Source organism: Camelina sativa, chromosome 13 (genome assembly GCF_030686135.1).
Source record: "Camelina sativa cultivar CO46 ecotype springtype chromosome 13, ASM3068613v1".
NCBI lineage: Eukaryota > Viridiplantae > Streptophyta > Magnoliopsida > Brassicales > Brassicaceae > Camelina > Camelina sativa.
The window spans coordinates 8249468-8266134 of record NC_141892.1 but is presented as its reverse complement, the minus strand read 5'-3'; the positions used below and the strand labels follow the sequence as shown (position 1 = coordinate 8266134).

The 16667-nt window shown below is 39.1% G+C and overlaps 3 protein-coding genes and 1 pseudogene across 4 annotated transcripts; all 4 read right to left on the bottom strand.

The window, feature by feature from the left end:
* Positions 1–4549: 4549 nt before the first annotated feature.
* Positions 4550–8744, bottom strand: LOC104736080 (NADH-cytochrome b5 reductase-like protein). Its single transcript, XM_010456003.3, has 13 exons — positions 8399–8744; positions 8091–8136; positions 7935–8010; positions 7244–7303; positions 7079–7129; positions 6639–6693; positions 6431–6501; positions 6293–6344; positions 5923–6000; positions 5594–5683; positions 5381–5494; positions 5142–5210; positions 4550–4797 (listed from the first exon to the last, which is right to left on the bottom strand). The coding sequence occupies exons 1-13, from the start codon at positions 8567–8569 to the stop codon at positions 4741–4743; spliced, it is 990 nt and encodes a 329-aa protein (XP_010454305.1). The 5' UTR covers positions 8570–8744; the 3' UTR covers positions 4550–4740.
* Positions 8745–8833: 89 nt separating this feature from the next.
* On the bottom strand, positions 8834–11429 carry LOC104736079 (nudix hydrolase 19, chloroplastic). The gene is made up of 6 exons (XM_087482254.1): positions 10726–11429; positions 10399–10539; positions 10206–10310; positions 10023–10122; positions 9379–9471; positions 8834–9281 (listed from the first exon to the last, which is right to left on the bottom strand). Exons 1-6 carry the CDS (start codon positions 11338–11340, stop codon positions 8998–9000), a joined length of 1338 nt encoding a protein of 445 aa, XP_087338380.1. The 5' UTR covers positions 11341–11429; the 3' UTR covers positions 8834–8997.
* A 192-nt stretch (positions 11430–11621) lies between these two features.
* On the bottom strand, positions 11622–16454 carry LOC104736077 (uncharacterized). The gene is made up of 9 exons (XM_010456000.3): positions 14578–16454; positions 14124–14219; positions 13888–13999; positions 13567–13603; positions 13382–13451; positions 12839–12943; positions 12399–12549; positions 12238–12317; positions 11622–11952 (listed from the first exon to the last, which is right to left on the bottom strand). Exons 2-9 carry the CDS (start codon positions 14152–14154, stop codon positions 11780–11782), a joined length of 759 nt encoding a protein of 252 aa, XP_010454302.2. The 5' UTR covers positions 14155–14219; positions 14578–16454; the 3' UTR covers positions 11622–11779.
* Positions 14868–16347, bottom strand: LOC104736076 (putative receptor-like protein kinase At5g20050 pseudogene; annotated as a pseudogene). The gene has a single exon (XR_015578511.1). The product of XR_015578511.1 is annotated as a putative receptor-like protein kinase At5g20050 pseudogene (transcript).
* Positions 16455–16667: the final 213 nt, after the last annotated feature.

Here is a 16667-nt window from a genome sequence, read left to right as displayed (position 1 = left end):
TGCTCTCCCTACAAAACCTGATTTGGATACAGAATCAGACAACAATGAGCCAAATGTGAATACAGAATCAGACAAAAATGAGCCATAACCAATGCATATGTTGAAGAAGCTCACCAAGACAACCTTCATCCTATGACTACGAGAGCTAAGGCAGGAATTCACAAACCAAACAGTCGGTATGTTCTCCTAACGTCCAAGTTCAGTATAGAAGAACCTAAGTCTATTACTGCTGCATTAAAACACCCTGGATGGAATCTAGCTGTTGATGATGAGATGCCAACAATTAATATGCTACATACTTGGACTCTAGTCCCACCAGATGAAGAAATGAATGTTTTAGGCTGTGAATGGGTGTTTAAAACCAAGATGTGACCTGATGGAACAGTTGACAAGCTGAAAGCTAGGCTTGTGGCCAAAGGGTTTAACCAAGAAGAAGGCTTAGACTATCTAGAGACCTACAGTCCGGTAGTCAGGACAGCAACGATAAGGATGGTACTTGATGTAGCGACTGCAAAGGGTTGGAACATCAAACAACTTGATGTCTCCAACGCCTTTCTCCATGGAGAACTTGATGAACCAGTCTTCATGTCACAACCACCAGGCTTTGTTGATCCCAACCACCTAACATATGTGTGCAAATTGACAAAAGCCTTATACGGCTTGAAGCAAGCACCCAGAGCATGGTTCAATAACTTCAGTAACTTCTTGATCGATTTTGAGTTTGTTTGCAGCAAGTCAGATCCATCACTGTTCACCTACAGAAAAAATGGAGAGTCTCTGGTCCTTCTTCTATATGTCGATGACATACTCCTACCTGGGAGCACAAACTCACTGATCCAAGCTCTCATTGATAGCCTTAACAACTGATTCTCCATGAAAGATCTAGGACCACCTCGATACTTTCTTGGCATTGAGATACAATCATACACTGGGGGCTTGTTTCTTCATCAAACGGCATATGCGAAGGACATTCTGCATTAAGCATCCATGTCCAACTGCAACTCCATGCCTACTCCTCTACCTGAACGTCTTGACAAGCTGAACATGAAGCCATTTCCAGAACCTACTTACTTCAGAAGTCTAGCGGGTAAACTTCAATACCTTACCATCACTAGACCTGATATACAATATGCTGTCAATTTTGTTTGTCAGAGAATGCACTCCCCAACTGTCACTGATTTTGGCCTCCTCGAGAGAATCTTACGATACTTGAAAGGAACTCTCAATCTCGGTTTTCACAGCAAGAAGGATGCAGATATGTCGCTGACAGCATATAGTGACAGTGACTATGGTGGCTGCAAACACACTCAACGTTCTACAACAGGGTTCTGCACCTTTGTTGGACCAAACCTCATCTCTTGGTCGGCTAAAAGACAAGCTACAGTCTCTAATTCCTCCACCGAAGCAGAATACAGAGCATTGACGGCAACAGCTCATGAAATCCAGTGGCTTTCTTTCTTGCTTCGTGATCTTGGCATAGCTCAACCAAAGGCAACACCACTCCGCTGTGACAACCTCTCTGCAGTTTATCTCAGTGCCAACTTAGCTCTTCATAATTGTTCAAAACACTTTGATACAGATTATCACTACATCCACGAGCAGGTTGCATTAGGACTAATCGAAACTATACATGTTTCGGCGTACCTGCAACTCGCTGACATTTTCACAAAGTCACTACAAAAGCGAGACTTCAATCATCTTCGTCTCAAACTCGGTGTGGCTGGACCACCCACTCCAAGTTTGCGGGAGGGTGTGAGCAATACAGGTCCATTACCTCAAGCCCAATTGGAGAAGTCAAGCCCAATTGGGAAGTCCAAAACAGAGCTGCAGAAGAAGACAAAACCTGTACCTGCAAAGGAAGAAACAAAGAAGATGAAGATTGTCTCAATTCAAAACCGATTTGATTCCCTCTCATCCATAAGCAGTAATTAAGCATTGTATAGATGTATAACATATAGAAAAGTTGAGAGAGTTCTAGAGTGTTCTAAGAGTTGTATATAACTATCACAATACTCATTTGTAAAGATTATCCAAGTCAATAATAATCCAAAACTTTTACCACTTGGTTCTTGTTTCTCTCAGTGTTCTAGGAGGATGTTTTTCCCTTTGCTGCATCGGACGTTACACCATTGCCAATTACTCGTGTTCTTGCAGTCTTCGATAAGGATTGGTTATTTCCTACTCCTCTCTCGGACAGGGGGAGTTTTGTTTCTCCTTCTCCGATGCCCGGTTCGGATATTTCCTCTTCTACGTCGAGTCATGTTCGTACACCACCTTTGGCTGTTGAACCAATTTCCGTTTCTAAACCGGTCTCTGTTTCAACATCTGACACTGCAGCTAATCGACATCCTGTTGATGAGCTGGTTCCTGGTACGCAACCACTCGCTATCACAGATTCGGATAATTGTTCTCGTGAACTTACTGTTGTTCCTTCGTCGACACGTCCAACACTGGACAAAGTAGGCGATTATGATTTCTCTGTTTCAACTCCGGCTCTTTAGGCTCCATTTGTTGATGCCACACCTCCTCGTCAAGGAAAACGACAGCATAAGCAATCGGTTTGTCTTAAAGGCTATGTTATTTACAATGCTACAAGTGATTTAATAACCCCTCACGCTCCATCCAATTCTGCGTCATTGTCTTTGTCGACTCTCCAAGGTAACTTTTTGTATCCTTTGACAGATTACATTTCCGATGCTTTGTTTTCAGCTGGTCATCTCGCATATTTGGCTGCTATCACACGTTCTGTTGAACCTAAGAATTTTAAAGAAGTTGTTCGCATTAAAGTATGGAATGATGTTATGGCTAAAGAGGTAGATGCTCTTGAAATCAAGAGTACATGGGATGTTACTAATCTCCTGCATGGTAAGGTGGCTATCGATAGTCAATGGGTGTATAAGACTAAATATCATGTTGATGGCTCTCTAGAACGATACAAAGCACGTCTTTTTGTTTGTGGGAATAAACAAGTCGAAGGGGAAGACTATCATGAGACCTTTGCATATGTTGTTAAGGTGACCACTGTGCGTACTATTCTCCGACTTGTGGCAGCTAATAATTGGGAGGTTTTTCAAATGGATGTACACAATGCATTCCTTCATGGTGATCTTGAGGAAGAGGTTTATATGAAGCTCCCACAACCTTTTCGTCATTCTCATCCCGGCAAAGTTTTTCGTCTCCGGAAGTCGTTGTATGGGCTGAAACAAGCTCCTAGATGTTGGTTCAAGTAGATTTATGATGCATTGCTTTGGTTTGGTTTTAAACAAACTTATGATGACTATTCACTCTTCTCGCACTCTCGTGAGAACATTAACATCTGTGTGTTGATTTATGTTGATGATCTTCTTATTTGTAGCAATGATAGCTACATGCTCCAAAAGTTCAAGCATTACTTGGGGAAGTGTTCCTCTATGAAAGACTTGGGCAAACTGAAGTATTTTCTTGGTATTGAAGTATCTCGGGGTTCCGAAGAAAATTTTCTATCTCAATGCAAGTATGCGTTAGATATTGTGGCCGATAGTGGCAATCTTGGTTCACGGCCGGCTGACACACCTTTAGAACAGAATCATGATTTGGCTGACGATGATGGTCCGTTGTTGACAAATCCTACTTCGTAATTATCGCTTGGTCGGTCGTCTCTTGTATCTTCATCATACTCGCCCTAAGCTCAGCTATTTCGTCCATGTGTTATCTCAGTTTATGCAAGAACTGCGTGAAGCTCATTGGGAAGCTGCTTTGCGGGTTGTGAAGTTCTTGAAAGGTTCGCCAAGGCAAGGTATTCTTCTCTGTGCAGACTCTGACTTGTCTCTCACGGTGTATTGTGATTCCAATTGGTCTTCCTGTCCTATCACTCGACGTTCTCTTAGTGCCTTTGTTGTTCTTTTTGGTGGCTCGCCTATTGCCTGGAAAACCAAGAAACAAAAGATTGTGTCTCATTCTTCCGCTGAAGCCGAGTATCGTGCCATGTCCATGACCCTTCGTGAGATTTAATGGCTTCGTAAGTTGTTAACGAAATTAGGTATTGAACAATCTGCGCCTACTCGTTTGTTTTGTGATAACAAGGTTGCTCTTCACATCGCTGCGAATCCGGTTTTTCATGAGCGCACTAAGCATATCGAAAATGATTGTCATGATGTTTGTTATGTGATACCTGATGGTATTCTTGTTACTAAACATGTGGCGTCAAGTGAGCAATTAGCTGACATTTTGACCAAAGCTGACCTCAGTTTCTTTACATAATGCCCAAGTTGGGTATTCACGACCTTATCACTCCAACGTGAGGAGGAGTATTACGGAGAATATTGTGGATAATATGTGTTATAGTCCAATTGTGTTTAGAGTCCTATTGTGATAAGGCTTAGGTCTCGATATCTTAGGACTTAGAGGTTATCTTATGTTGAATCCGTTCTGTATAAATATCAAATCAAAGTTATTCAATAAAGCAAGTCAGTTTGATATCTAATTCTACACAGACATTGAGTAGAGGACATTGATTTGTAGGTGTTAGTCAAATCAGAGCCAAATAAACTACGGTTGAACAAGAAAGGTCTAAGCCAAGGTGAGAAATTATACTGCTTGAGTTTGGATCTTCCTCCAAGCGCAAGAGCTAAGTCAAAACACAGACATGAAATCTAAATGGAAAATTCTCAAATGTTCACTCTGCATCAATTAATGTTTGCTTTGGGGACACTTTATTACATGAAATGTCAGAAACTATGGCATTCTGATTCTCTCGTCCTCTCAGAATTTGAAAACCATTTGCTCTGTGTATCCGAGTTCCTTGAGTACCCCTTTGACCTGCGGTAAAAAAAAACCAACAAGACATTAGACATGAACTGCTCTGCATTTTGCTGATTTGATTGATTGATTTTCTGGAACTAATATATACAGATTCCATGATTTGTTTCAACTTCTTCTGCTATCAAATTATCAGACGTGTCCTAATAACAAAGAGTATGCTTTTTCAAGAGCCATCTCATAATTCATTGACACACATTCCCTAAAGGTCCGAAAGCCTCTTTAAGCTCAACATCGTTTGTGTTGCTAATTGCATGTAAACCAATGCACTCTCAGCGCAAAGGTTTAACTAACATTTAAGCAAGATGGCCAAGAAAAAAAGATGTTGATGAATTGGTACAAACCTCTCCTTGTGACCAGTCTGGAGCTTTGCCTCCAGATATATGCTCCATCATCCCAGGAGGACCACATACCTGAATAAGGGTGACCACCACAAAGTATGAATTTATTAACAATGTATATTTTGATTCTAAACCATAACCTATTTTGTCACTAGATCCAAATCTATAATGCTAAATGTTTTGGCATCCTCATTGTCATTCTCTCAGGAAAATTAAGTTCAGAAGATAATAAGGTAACTTACAAGGATAAGAGTGTCGTCTGCAGGAAGAGGTAAGCCTTTTAGAGCCATATCCTTTGAAACGTAACCAACTCCTCCTTTCCAGGTTTTAGTAGGATTGTCAACAGTGTAGAATATCTGTCGAATTTTAAGATCAACATATTTTTAGGAAACGTGTGTATGCTAATAGTAACTAGCTAGCAAACTAATCATATGATAAATCCAAGAGAACTCTACCTTCAAATTTGGGTGGTTAGCCTGAAGTACATCAAGCTTCTGCTTCAGAAGTATATCATCTGGAGAAACATTGGCATAAAGCAATGATATCTGTGCACACAAAGAAATTGTTAAGCTCCATGTTAACACACTTTTCTTTTAATGAAAAACCTCAGTTGATTTTGAAATGAATTGTAGAGGATAACAATTTCAAGATCTTGGTAAACAAACCAGCACTAGTATAGGAAGTAGTTAAATATTCGTATGCACAGATCACATAATTCAATATTAGGTGTAAAAGTTTTTTTATGGGGAAAAATAAAAACTAAAGATAATAATAGAATGGTCACCTGCGTGTTGTCCTCGGGATTCTTCACAATGGCATCAATCACCTGAAGCATTGGAGTAATCCCACTTCCACCAGCAATCTTCAAGTTTTTTTCCAACACAAAATCACAGGTTAGGATTTATCTTTTATTACAAAAACTGATCACAAGTCAGTGAATCATGCTACTAAACAGGAACTTCATGCGACAGTCAAATTTCGAAGGACTTGCATATCAACAAACGAGAGCAGGCGAATAGTTCTATACACTGAGATGAGAAAAAAACCTAATAATGCAGTCCATATCTTCAAAGTTTAACTTCCATATAAACAAAACAAATTGTATGCAAGAAACCTTCAGTAAAGTTGGTTGTAACAAGGGAATAAGAGTATACCATGCCAATATGTTTCTTCATATTCGGCGAATATTTGAACTTTTCAACGGGTCTACAAGAAAAGAAATAGTTACATACCACATAGAAAATAAATAACTATAACCAACCGTAATTAAAGAAGGCTATATTTAACTATACCCTTTTACTTCCAACACATCCCCGGGTTTTAAGCTGGCAAAATGTTGACTCATTTTTCCGTCTGGATATACCTGCAAAAAAAACAGTGAACTACATCAACAAAATAAAACTCCAGGAAATGCGTGCAATCATAACACATCTACTTTTGTTCTAGAAAATAGTAGCAAAGGTAGAGTTAGGCACAAGTGTATTAACAGGATATTCATACCTTAATCAGTAAATCAAAATAGCCCTTAGCCTCTGGGTCAGAGATAGGAGTGTAACTGAGATCAATTTACAAATAGAAGATAAGTAAGGACAAAGTGTTATAAATCTTATAGTTGAAAGCTAGAAAAATAATAATCTGGAAGATTTATTTGCATGATAATTTGTATTCTGACTAATCCAAAAGGTGGAAATTATAAAGGCACATATGTCTGCATAATTTCCAAGATTTATTTTCTTAATGACAGATATCATTAGAATATCATCAAAACAAAAAGGTAAAAACGACTAATTAAATGAAGATTCGGTGTGAAAAAAATGGCCTCCTTGAAAGCCATTCAACAAAAGTGAAAATATGCAACAGATAGGCTAGCAGAGCAATGGTTGTCCGGACATAAAAAAAAAACACTGCAAAGCTGGTAAAAGAAATTTAGCTGAACTTACGGTCTAATGACATATTTTGTTTTCCCTTCAGCATTATAGCCTAAAGGAGCCCTGTACAAAGAAAACGGAAAGATAAGCCTTGCAACTTCAACTGAAAAAATTTCACAACTCGTGCAAAATTAAATAGTTTTACTGTAAAGAGGAACAAGTGTGGACACAGCATACCTTGTCAGGAGACAAGAAGCAACATGTAGACCCAATTCAGCTGAGGGCTCAAATGAGAACCTAGATTTCAAAGCAAAGCCAAAACAAGTAAACCAAAGCTTAGAAATGGACTTAAATACACGAGTAATGCAATACGAGCTTAAGAGGCTCTTAGAGATAGTAAGAAACAACTTTGGACGCCTAAACTGCGGATTCCAACCATATTAATAGCAGCAATTCCCATTACTGAGATATGGATATATATTAGCTTAGAGAGTTAACAAACTAAATCACTTGAAAACCAAATGACACTCAATCATGCCGATGGTTCATAATGCATACCCTCTGTGCAGTAAAGGGATACAAACTACTTAGCATGTATTGGAAATTACACAAGAAGGATGAGAAACAAACAAGCATTCACCGGACAGTTATTCATAGCATCCCACAACCATATAAAAGTCCCCTTGTTCAGTAACTATTCGCTATTATGACAGTATATATTTTCCTTGCCTATTCTTCATTATGTACATAAAAGACGGGTGGTTAACAAAAAAAGAGCACTTCTGTCATCCCAGTTACAATATAAAATGTAAGTCCCAAAGTAATAGTGATAAACACATTACCAGATTATGAAAAACTTGAAAAGTGTCACAAATTCAAAGGTAATATGCCTTTTTGTGATGAAAGAATTAGTGAGTCAAGCAAATACCTGAACAACTGGGTGTTGTGGCTAACTCTAGCAGTGTCTTGAAGCTTGAACTCGAGCCATTTATCAGGATTTAGAGCTGAAATAACACAGCAGAATACAATAAGTTTCGAGTAAAGAGTGAGAAATACACGCTATAAATAAATCCAAACAGCGCACCTGTTTTTGGTCCAGTCTCTTCTTCCTTAGCTTGATCTAGATAAACCTGAGATCATAAACCACAAACGATTATAAACAAAAGCCATATCAACTGAGAACTAAAACGCTATTATAAAGATCAATATGTTTCGTATAGTTCGTCTAAACTCGTCTGATTGAATGTGAAATACAACAAAACATACACTGAACAAAATGCAAGAGGAAGTAATCAAACCAGCTCGGCAGAAAAAAAAAAAAAAAAAGAATTCGAAATGATCAGAGACGATAGATATAAGAAATATTAGGGAGAAAACAAAAGAAAAATTCACCAGATTGTTGCCGGATGCTAGGTAATAGTAAGAGAATCCGCCGGAGAGTGCCGCGATCGCACCGGCAGAGAATCGAAAAGCGCCAGAACCAGCTTTGCTTTGGGATCCAAGTGCGACGGGGAATGCGATTGGAGCTGACCTAGCGAGTCGCCGGAAGAAGGTGGTTGCCATAGTGTTGTTAGATCTCGGAAAAAAAAATAACAAAATGGTTTGGACTTTGGAGGAAGAGAGGGGTTTTAGAATCTGGGAGAAGGAAGAGAGTGAACGCTTATGCTACTCTACGGAGATGTGTATTTAACAACGGTGGAATCCTCATTTGTTTTTGTTTTTTCTTTATCGTAAATTTAATTTAAAAATGGTATACAGAAGTTACATTTAAACATTTGTTTTAGGTTCAGTTTTTGAAAAACACAATTATTTTTGACAACAACAAAAGAGGAGAAAACAGCTTTATATGGTATTACTGAGGTAAAATCTTTGATATGTAAATTGTTGTTGCAAGAAATAACTTGGAGCAAGTCCATACAACAAGGACTCATCAAATCAATATAAGCATCACCATAGCAAACGTTTGGTTTCATCGAAGTCATGTTTCCTAGCTACAAACTTGAGAGAGAGACACCAGCTTGTTGTTTGGGTTGAACATTGCCAGGAGCCTGATCTACCCATGCTGAGATCAGGTGGTGCGCGATTGCAAATGGCCCCGGGATAAACATAGGAGCGAGCTCACCGCTTTCGAGATTAAAATCTGTTGATAGACTCTGGCTTCTCTCCACACCTTTGCACATCTGCTCTATCTTTGCAGCCGCTGTTCTTTGCGCCTTCCTGTATTCTGCAACATCCAGTGCTTTCTTCACATCTTCTCTACAGTGCCATTGAGCATCTGCGCAACAAAAACAATCACAAGAAAACATTGTTAAGAATGTGATGGATTTTAACGAAAATCTGGCACTCCAAAGACTTGGAAGTATATATTATACCTTCCAACTCTTCTTTGTCTACATTTATGTCGACCGTCTTGGCGTAAGCAAAGAACCCGACCATCAATTGGCATGGCATGCTACTTGGTCCCACTGCAATTTAAGATCAACATATTCTCGCTTTTGTTAAACTTGCATTTCAAAAAATATATTATAAAGCCCTTTTGGCATTAAGATCAAGTTTCCTAACTACCTAACGTTACAACAGTAGCAACAATGGAAGAGGCATCCAAGGTCTATTGTCTACACATGGGAAAGCATGAGAAATATTTTGGTAGACATACTGCGAACAAGGCTGTAATAAACATACGTAGTGTACTAAGTCCTTTCTGACTGTAAAAAAAATGTGATTCAAATTTCAAATCTATACATTGAAGAACTACTATGCTATGAGATGCAAATTTTCTCATAACGAAACCGATCCTTATTAATCTGCTTTACAACTAACTTGTCCATCAATAGCAGCACTATTCTGTGAAACGTATGCAGCAAATGACCTATCACACTCATGGATGCATGCATTCTACATTAGCTAAGATAAACGTTGGAAGCCATAAGCTAATAAACATAGATAGAATATATGAATGCAAGACAGACAAACCCTAAACTAACAACTGTACGTATTTTCTTAACTATTCAATTACCAGGCCAGGGCTGAGAGCTATGATAGACAACTTCTCCTACTTCAATACCAGTCTCTTCCCATGTTTCTCGCCTCACAGCCTCTTCTAAGCTTTCCCCTGGCTAGCAGAAGCAGCGTAGGACAGTAAGAATATTATACTTGATCAAAAATGAATTGAGGTGACTTAGCAGTGAAAGCTTCATACCTCAATAAATCCAGCTAAACAACTCCACATTCTCGGTACAAATCTAGATTGTCTGCTTAAAAGCGCGCGATCATTTTCTCGATCAATAACTAACATTATAACCACCTGTAATAAACAGAGCACCAATCAAGCAGAGTTTCCACAATGTCATACTCTTAAGGGAAATCTAAAAATGAAGGAAGCACCAATATACCGGGTCAACACGGGGATAAACCCGCTTTTTGCATGTCTCATTAGAGCACTGTTTTCTCCTCCCTGCTTCCCTTGGAACAGTTACACCTCCACAAGATCCACAAAATCGTGATACGTTGTGCCATTCAAGCAATGCCCTGGCCTATCATGATATAGTTAACAAGCATCAGCACCAATACGATGGTACATAGGTTGAGATCAATTTTGTGGACGAAAAGCAAGAAACTACCCCTAAGTTCTAAAATGAAGCAAACTTAGCAATAATGATACTTCTTAAAGCAACCGTAACCAACAACAACAAGTTCAAGCATGATCAAAGCTCACATACATGGCCGGCAATAGCCAATTCATCCATAGCGTGTTGATCAGCCCAATCAGCAGCAACCATTAAGGTTCGAAGCTCGACGAAACACAGCTTCCTACCCCCTAATTCAGAAACAACACCGTCTTCAGCCAAATCAACAGCCCAATACACCAAATCTTCTTCCACCTTGGGTCCTAAATACACAAGCGAGTCCTCGCTCAGATCAGCCCCACAACTCGCCAACAAAACTTTACAATCAGCCAAGCTGATCCAGCCCAGATGCCATATAGGAGTGGTAGTAGCGTCTCCACCGCTAGAGAACACCAGTGGACGACCCTTGCTAAAGGGAAGGACTTTAAAATCAGGGGAAACAGTGGGTTGATTAGGGATTACTGGGATTAGGGCTTTGAGGGATTCGAAAGCGGAGGTGGGTGAGAAAGGATCGGTTGATTTCGGAGTTTTGGACTTCAAGGGATTGCCTGCGAACGCGTGGGTTCTAAGGTTCATCGACATTGTGAGAGCAGAGAGTGTTGTTCTTCGGGCTAAGTCTAGAGTTACGGATCGGGAGAGGGAAGAGAGAGCTGGATATGTAGAAGAAGAGAGAAAGAGAGCAAGCATCTCTGTTTCCTTCTCCCCCATTGAGTTTGGCACTTGATGATGGGAATTGATGATGTTTAGGCTCCCCCACACGGAGTGAGAAGTGAGCAACGATGATTCAGAGCAGTGTGGTCCTCACACGTGTCAATTTATACTCCACACACGTGTAAACTTTGCAATTGGTCAAGTGAAGCGCAACTGTCGGCGCCTACTCTTTAATTTTAAAATTAATCAAATTAATTATAAATCAAAGCTTTTTTGTTTAATAAAAAGCCTTTAATTGCATTGGGCGTGGGAACAATTAATGAGGGTAGGTTGACTAATGTCATACGAGAAGAATTACTAATAGACGAATTTGTCTTACACAAATATTTTTCAATGAAACATTGTGAAATTCCGAAACATTCCATTCAAATCAAATCAAACGCTCAAGAACGTTAAAAAGGGTTTTTCATCAGAGATCCCAAATCGTTGAAAAGCCTCAACCTTCGAGGCCGAGGGTGGATGTCAACCACGCACACAACTCATCCATCTCTTGTGGGATTGTGTAGTGACCAAGTGCACTGTAAGGTTTAAAGGTCACCTTCTTAAACCCATTTGAGAGCAAGGCCTGTGAAGATTTCTCTCCAAACTTGAATGGTACCACATCATCACCTGGAAACCAAATTATAGGTAGATGAATTAACAACACAAGAGCAGGAATATAAGGGAATCTTTAAAACGTAACTCTTTTTTGTTTTTACTTGAATTGGTGTTATGGAATATTTTGATTAACGAGAAGTAAACTTAAGGCTCATGAGAATACTTCTCGTATAGAATGGATTGTCTTTGCAGCAAGGTTCAATACTAACAATATGTCCAATTGGTTTGGCATATTGAAAATGCTGACAAGTTAACCATTTCAATTTTTTAAGGGTATTATAAAATTTCCGAACTTACTTTTTCCATGACAAACTACAATGGGCAACGACGCAGCTCGGTTCTTGATCTGCTCCTCTTCTAGTTTGCCAGCCAATGTCCTGTGAGAATAATTAACGTACAAAAGTGACTTCAATATCCCAATTAGACTAGGACAGTATTAGAAGAAGACGAAAACATACTCTGCACAAGGAAGCCAGCCGCTTAAGCCTATGACTGCGCTTAAATTGATAGGGTATGGATTGCCATTTCCATATTTGCCAAGAGCAAAACAAGTTGCAGAATATAGAGATGTCGCCGCACCCATGCTGAACCCACCAACACCTAATTTAACTTCAAGCAATGAAAGACAACACAGTTTTAGAAATGGAATCTCAAAATCTTGGTTTTACAGCCACAGCTTGTGAGAAAACTAGGCACACATTACAAGTAGAGGGTTCTGAAACCAAAACCACGCTCTAAAATCCAACCAAAAGAATTTTAACTTATTCAATATCAACAAAGAAATAAATCGAATAGGATATAACTCTAAGATGCAATTATCTTTACTCATTCTTCTTACTATTTGCAGATATTGGGGGGGGGGGGGGGGCGAAAAGGCAAGTTTGGAAGGAAAACTTACTGTCAGCAGGCTCATTCACCAACAGATTTGCAACATGTGCAGCAGCCACATCCAATCCTTCCATGTCATCAGGTCCATTTTCACTGATGCCCACAACATCAAACCCTACATAAATTACAGTAGCAACTCATCAAAACATTTGTCACACAAAGGATTTCACTATTCATAGTCATTGACATTCGAGCACAAAGTCTGATGATAGTGTCTATAAAGAAAGGTAAAGAATGCTCTATCTGTTATACCAAATATCTATAGCCTCCAAGGAGGGAAGTAAAGTTTCTTTTTTTGGTTAATAGTAAATTATAAGGTTGATGGAAAATGTAAGATCCTGTAAAAACTCGTCACTTATGTAGCATAGCAGAAGATAATTTTTGTATAGAGATTCCCAATATTTAGAATCATACGATTCCCATGGCACATTTTTTTTGAAAGAACATGATTAAATTTAATCATATTCTCTTTAACCTACCTGTCTATTTCCATTAGGACTAGATTTCACTAAACAGAATGAAAGACGAATCTTATGATAGAAAATTTACTTACAAGCTGTGGCGGGCATACCACCAAACAAACTCACTGGCTGAGAAGGAGCAGTCGGGCATATCCATTTGATCTTACATAACAAATACATAAATAGATGGGTTAGTATTCATAAAGATAAATTAACTGAGCACGTTTAATCATATTAAGGCAACTGCTGGAGATCACTTAAATCTTATATAACTCACATTTGGAAGGGGAAGGGTCTCAAACATCTGGGACCAGCTGCATTCAGAATAAGAAAAAGCTTAAGATTATTATGACTGACAATTTTTAAAACTAGCCGTGTATCAAGTTAAGTTTGTATCAATCAAGACGGTAAACAATGTCAAAATTTGAAAACTAACAAATTACATTCATTACTGGTACCTATTTAGAAATTTTTACCATTCCTGATACCCCCAGATCTAGACTGTGAACCGTAGAACGTAAGCCATGTACAATAAACTACTACTATGCTAGGTGATTTTCCAAAATGGAAAACCAACAATGGGACAGAAAGGATTTACCTTGAGCCAACGTCCCCAAGCCCATGTAGCCAGACAATGGTTGCTTGATGTTTCCCTTTGGGCTTAACAACATGAGTTTTCCCAAACTCAACTGCTCTTCTAATATTTCTTCCTGAGATGATGTTGCATTTAAGAGTTCTTTTTTCATATTTTTTTTCCATTGAAACTCGCTCAAAAACAAAAACAATATGTAGAAGAAAAAAAAAAAAAAAAAGAAGAAGAAAGTATATACTAACCTGAACCAACTGCAGCACCGGAGATACTCATACTGGAGGACAAGCAATGCCGTGAACAAGCACTTGGTGGAAAAAAAAAACAAAAAAAAAAGGACCCTGCAAGGAAAAACGAATACATCAATCATTCACACCACATTGAACAAACACCACATTGTTCAAATTTAAAACCTAAAATCAAAGAGAAAAAAAACATTAAAGAAGGAAAAGACAACATCCCTAGTTCCCCCAATTCCAACTATTCTATTCATCAGATGGATAACCTCAAATTTCACAGACGAAGAAATCCGAAAACTCTAGAATATAATAAAATCATCAAAATCTTAAAGCTCGTTTCAGACATTGTGCAGGAAAAGGCACAAAAGTGCTCGATCGACCAAGGATTCACGGAAACCCCAGATAAAAATTGCAAATCGAAAACCAGAATGATAAGAAATTGGTTAAGCGCATAGAATACCTCGGCAAGGGTTAATCGACGGAGAAGTCTAAGGGAGGAGAGACGGAAACAGAGCTTTTTCTAGCAGCAGCAATCCATAAAACTCTTTTTAATGTGTGGATTGCACTTTTATGTTTGCCTTAGAGTGTCCACTATTATTGATTATTTTCACTTTTCTCCCCAAACTTTTTGTTTTTTGGTCAGTCTTTGCCTCTCAATAAACAGAAAAGGGGGGATTCGGTTTACTTTTGATCAACCCAATTTCGGTTTAAGGCAATGAGTTTGATTCAAATGTAAGAACCCCCAAACAGTTGAAACTTGAAACCATATACAACTCTTTGATCAATCTTGGTTATGTATAATGTGCTTATTACATCAAGCCCTTCTATAGGTAAATTAGATTGAAACAAACCAAAAATGATAACACTAGCGTGGAGAGATAGGAGATATGATACTAGAGCAAATGGAAGGCAAACGAAAGTTCCTCTCCCTCTGAATTTGCAACCTCGGAACATTTACCACCCGTCGAACACCACCACTACTAGTATCATCATCATCATCAGCCGCCAAAAGATCGACCACAACAACATCTGAATCAGGCGGCTCGTTAACCATAACTCTCCCTTCAAGCATCTCAATCACCATAACCATATCAGGCCTATTCCTAGACTTCTCTTGTATACACCACATAGCCACACACACCAGTTTCATCACTTCCTCTTCGTCTAACTCATTGGTTTCTACCAGCCGTTGATCTACAATCTCCATTACTTTTCTTTCTCTCATCTTTTGGTTCACAATCCTTGGGAAATACTCCAACTTCTTCTTCCCCGTTTCCTTCACTTCCACCCTTGAGATACTTCTCCGTCCTCCAATCATCTCCAACAACACGATCCCGTAGCTATAAACGTCTGATGTCTCCGAGATACCGTGTTCAAGAAGCCACTCGGGTGCTAAATACCCTCGAGTCCCGCGTATGTCCGTTAGCACTTTGCTCTCATCTCTAGCAATCAGCTTAGAGAGTCCGAAATCTGTTACAACCGCTCGGTAACTCCCATCAAGAAGAATGTTTTCGGGTTTAACATCAAGATGCAAGATCTTTGATCTACAGTCATGGTGAAGATAAGCAAGAGCCTTAGCTACATCTATAGCAACTTGATACCTTTGGTTCCAAGACAAGCATCCTCCTCCTGATCTTCTTCTGTTTCCTTTCTCCGGGAAAATCCAAATATCAAGAGACGAGTTTACGATATACTCGTAGACAAGAAACCTCGGACGGTTCGCGCTAACCGCAGAGGAGTATCCATAGAGACGAACTAGGTTCTTGTGCTGCACAGAAGCTATGGCAGCTACTTCGGATCTGAACTCTCTTTCTCCTTTCTCTTCTCCTTCGATTCTCTTAACCGCAACTTGACTTCCGTCTTTCAAAACCCCTTTAAACACCGAACCAGAACCGCCTTTTCCGATCAAAGATCTGAATCCGTCGGTGGCTTCTTCAAGATCTTCGAGCTTGAACTTGGTCGGGACCCCGGCGACTTTTCTCAAGAAACTGTACTCGGTTCTGAGCTCTCTGCCTTCGGAGATGAATCTTGATACCAAGAGGTTTCTTTCTCTGTTGTAACGGTTTCGGATTATGAGGAAACAGAACACGGCGAGGATCAACGAAATGTCGACGCCGGCGATGAGATATAACGGTTTAGAGAGTTTTAGAGAAACTCGCGCGGCGATTATCACCACGACAAGGGCTAAGATTGATATAGCAGCGATTATGTTTGCTTTCTTGTCCTCCATTAGAGAGGGACTTTAGAGCTTCTCTGACTTCATTTTTCTTTTCTTCAGATGAACACTCTCGTCTCGTGGCCAGAACAAAGATCACAGAATATTTCAAAACTAGACCTAAAAAAACACATGGGAATTGTATATTTTATAAACAATTTCGTTGAATCATAAATTTTGAATAATATTAAAAGTCATCGTTTTTGAATATTGATATCGATATAGTATTTTCGTATTTTGAATAACATCTAATTTATAAACTGAAATTTGAAATTATTTTGGATGAATTCGTCTCGTATGGTCAAAATGACTCAAATCTAGTAAAACAGTCATAA

Bases quoted from the DNA above. Each gene is read 5' to 3' on its own strand.
- LOC104736080 (XM_010456003.3), bottom strand. From the start codon at position 8,569: ATGGCAACCACCTTCTTCCGGCGACTCGCTAGGTCAGCTCCAATCGCA. The intron at 8,137-8,398 runs GTGAATTTTTCT...TTATGATCTCAG, and splicing joins TAGCATCCGGCAACAATCTG to GTTTATCTAGATCAAGCTAA. The intron at 5,211-5,380 runs GTAAGTTACCTT...ACCCTTATTCAG, and splicing joins CAGACGACACTCTTATCCTT to GTATGTGGTCCTCCTGGGAT.
- LOC104736079 (XM_087482254.1), bottom strand. From the start codon at position 11,340: ATGGGGGAGAAGGAAACAGAGATGCTTGCTCTCTTTCTCTCTTCTTCT. The intron at 10,540-10,725 runs GTATGTGAGCTT...ATATCATGATAG, and splicing joins AATTGGCTATTGCCGGCCAT to GCCAGGGCATTGCTTGAATG. The intron at 10,123-10,205 runs GTATGAAGCTTT...TGCTTCTGCTAG, and splicing joins GTTTAGCTGGATTTATTGAG to CCAGGGGAAAGCTTAGAAGA.
- LOC104736077 (XM_010456000.3), bottom strand. From the start codon at position 14,154: ATGAGTATCTCCGGTGCTGCAGTTGGTTCAG. The intron at 13,452-13,566 runs GTGAGTTATATA...TTGTTATGTAAG, and splicing joins AGACCCTTCCCCTTCCAAAT to ATCAAATGGATATGCCCGAC. The intron at 12,944-13,381 runs GTAAGTAAATTT...TAATTTATGTAG, and splicing joins TGGTATGCCCGCCACAGCTT to GGTTTGATGTTGTGGGCATC.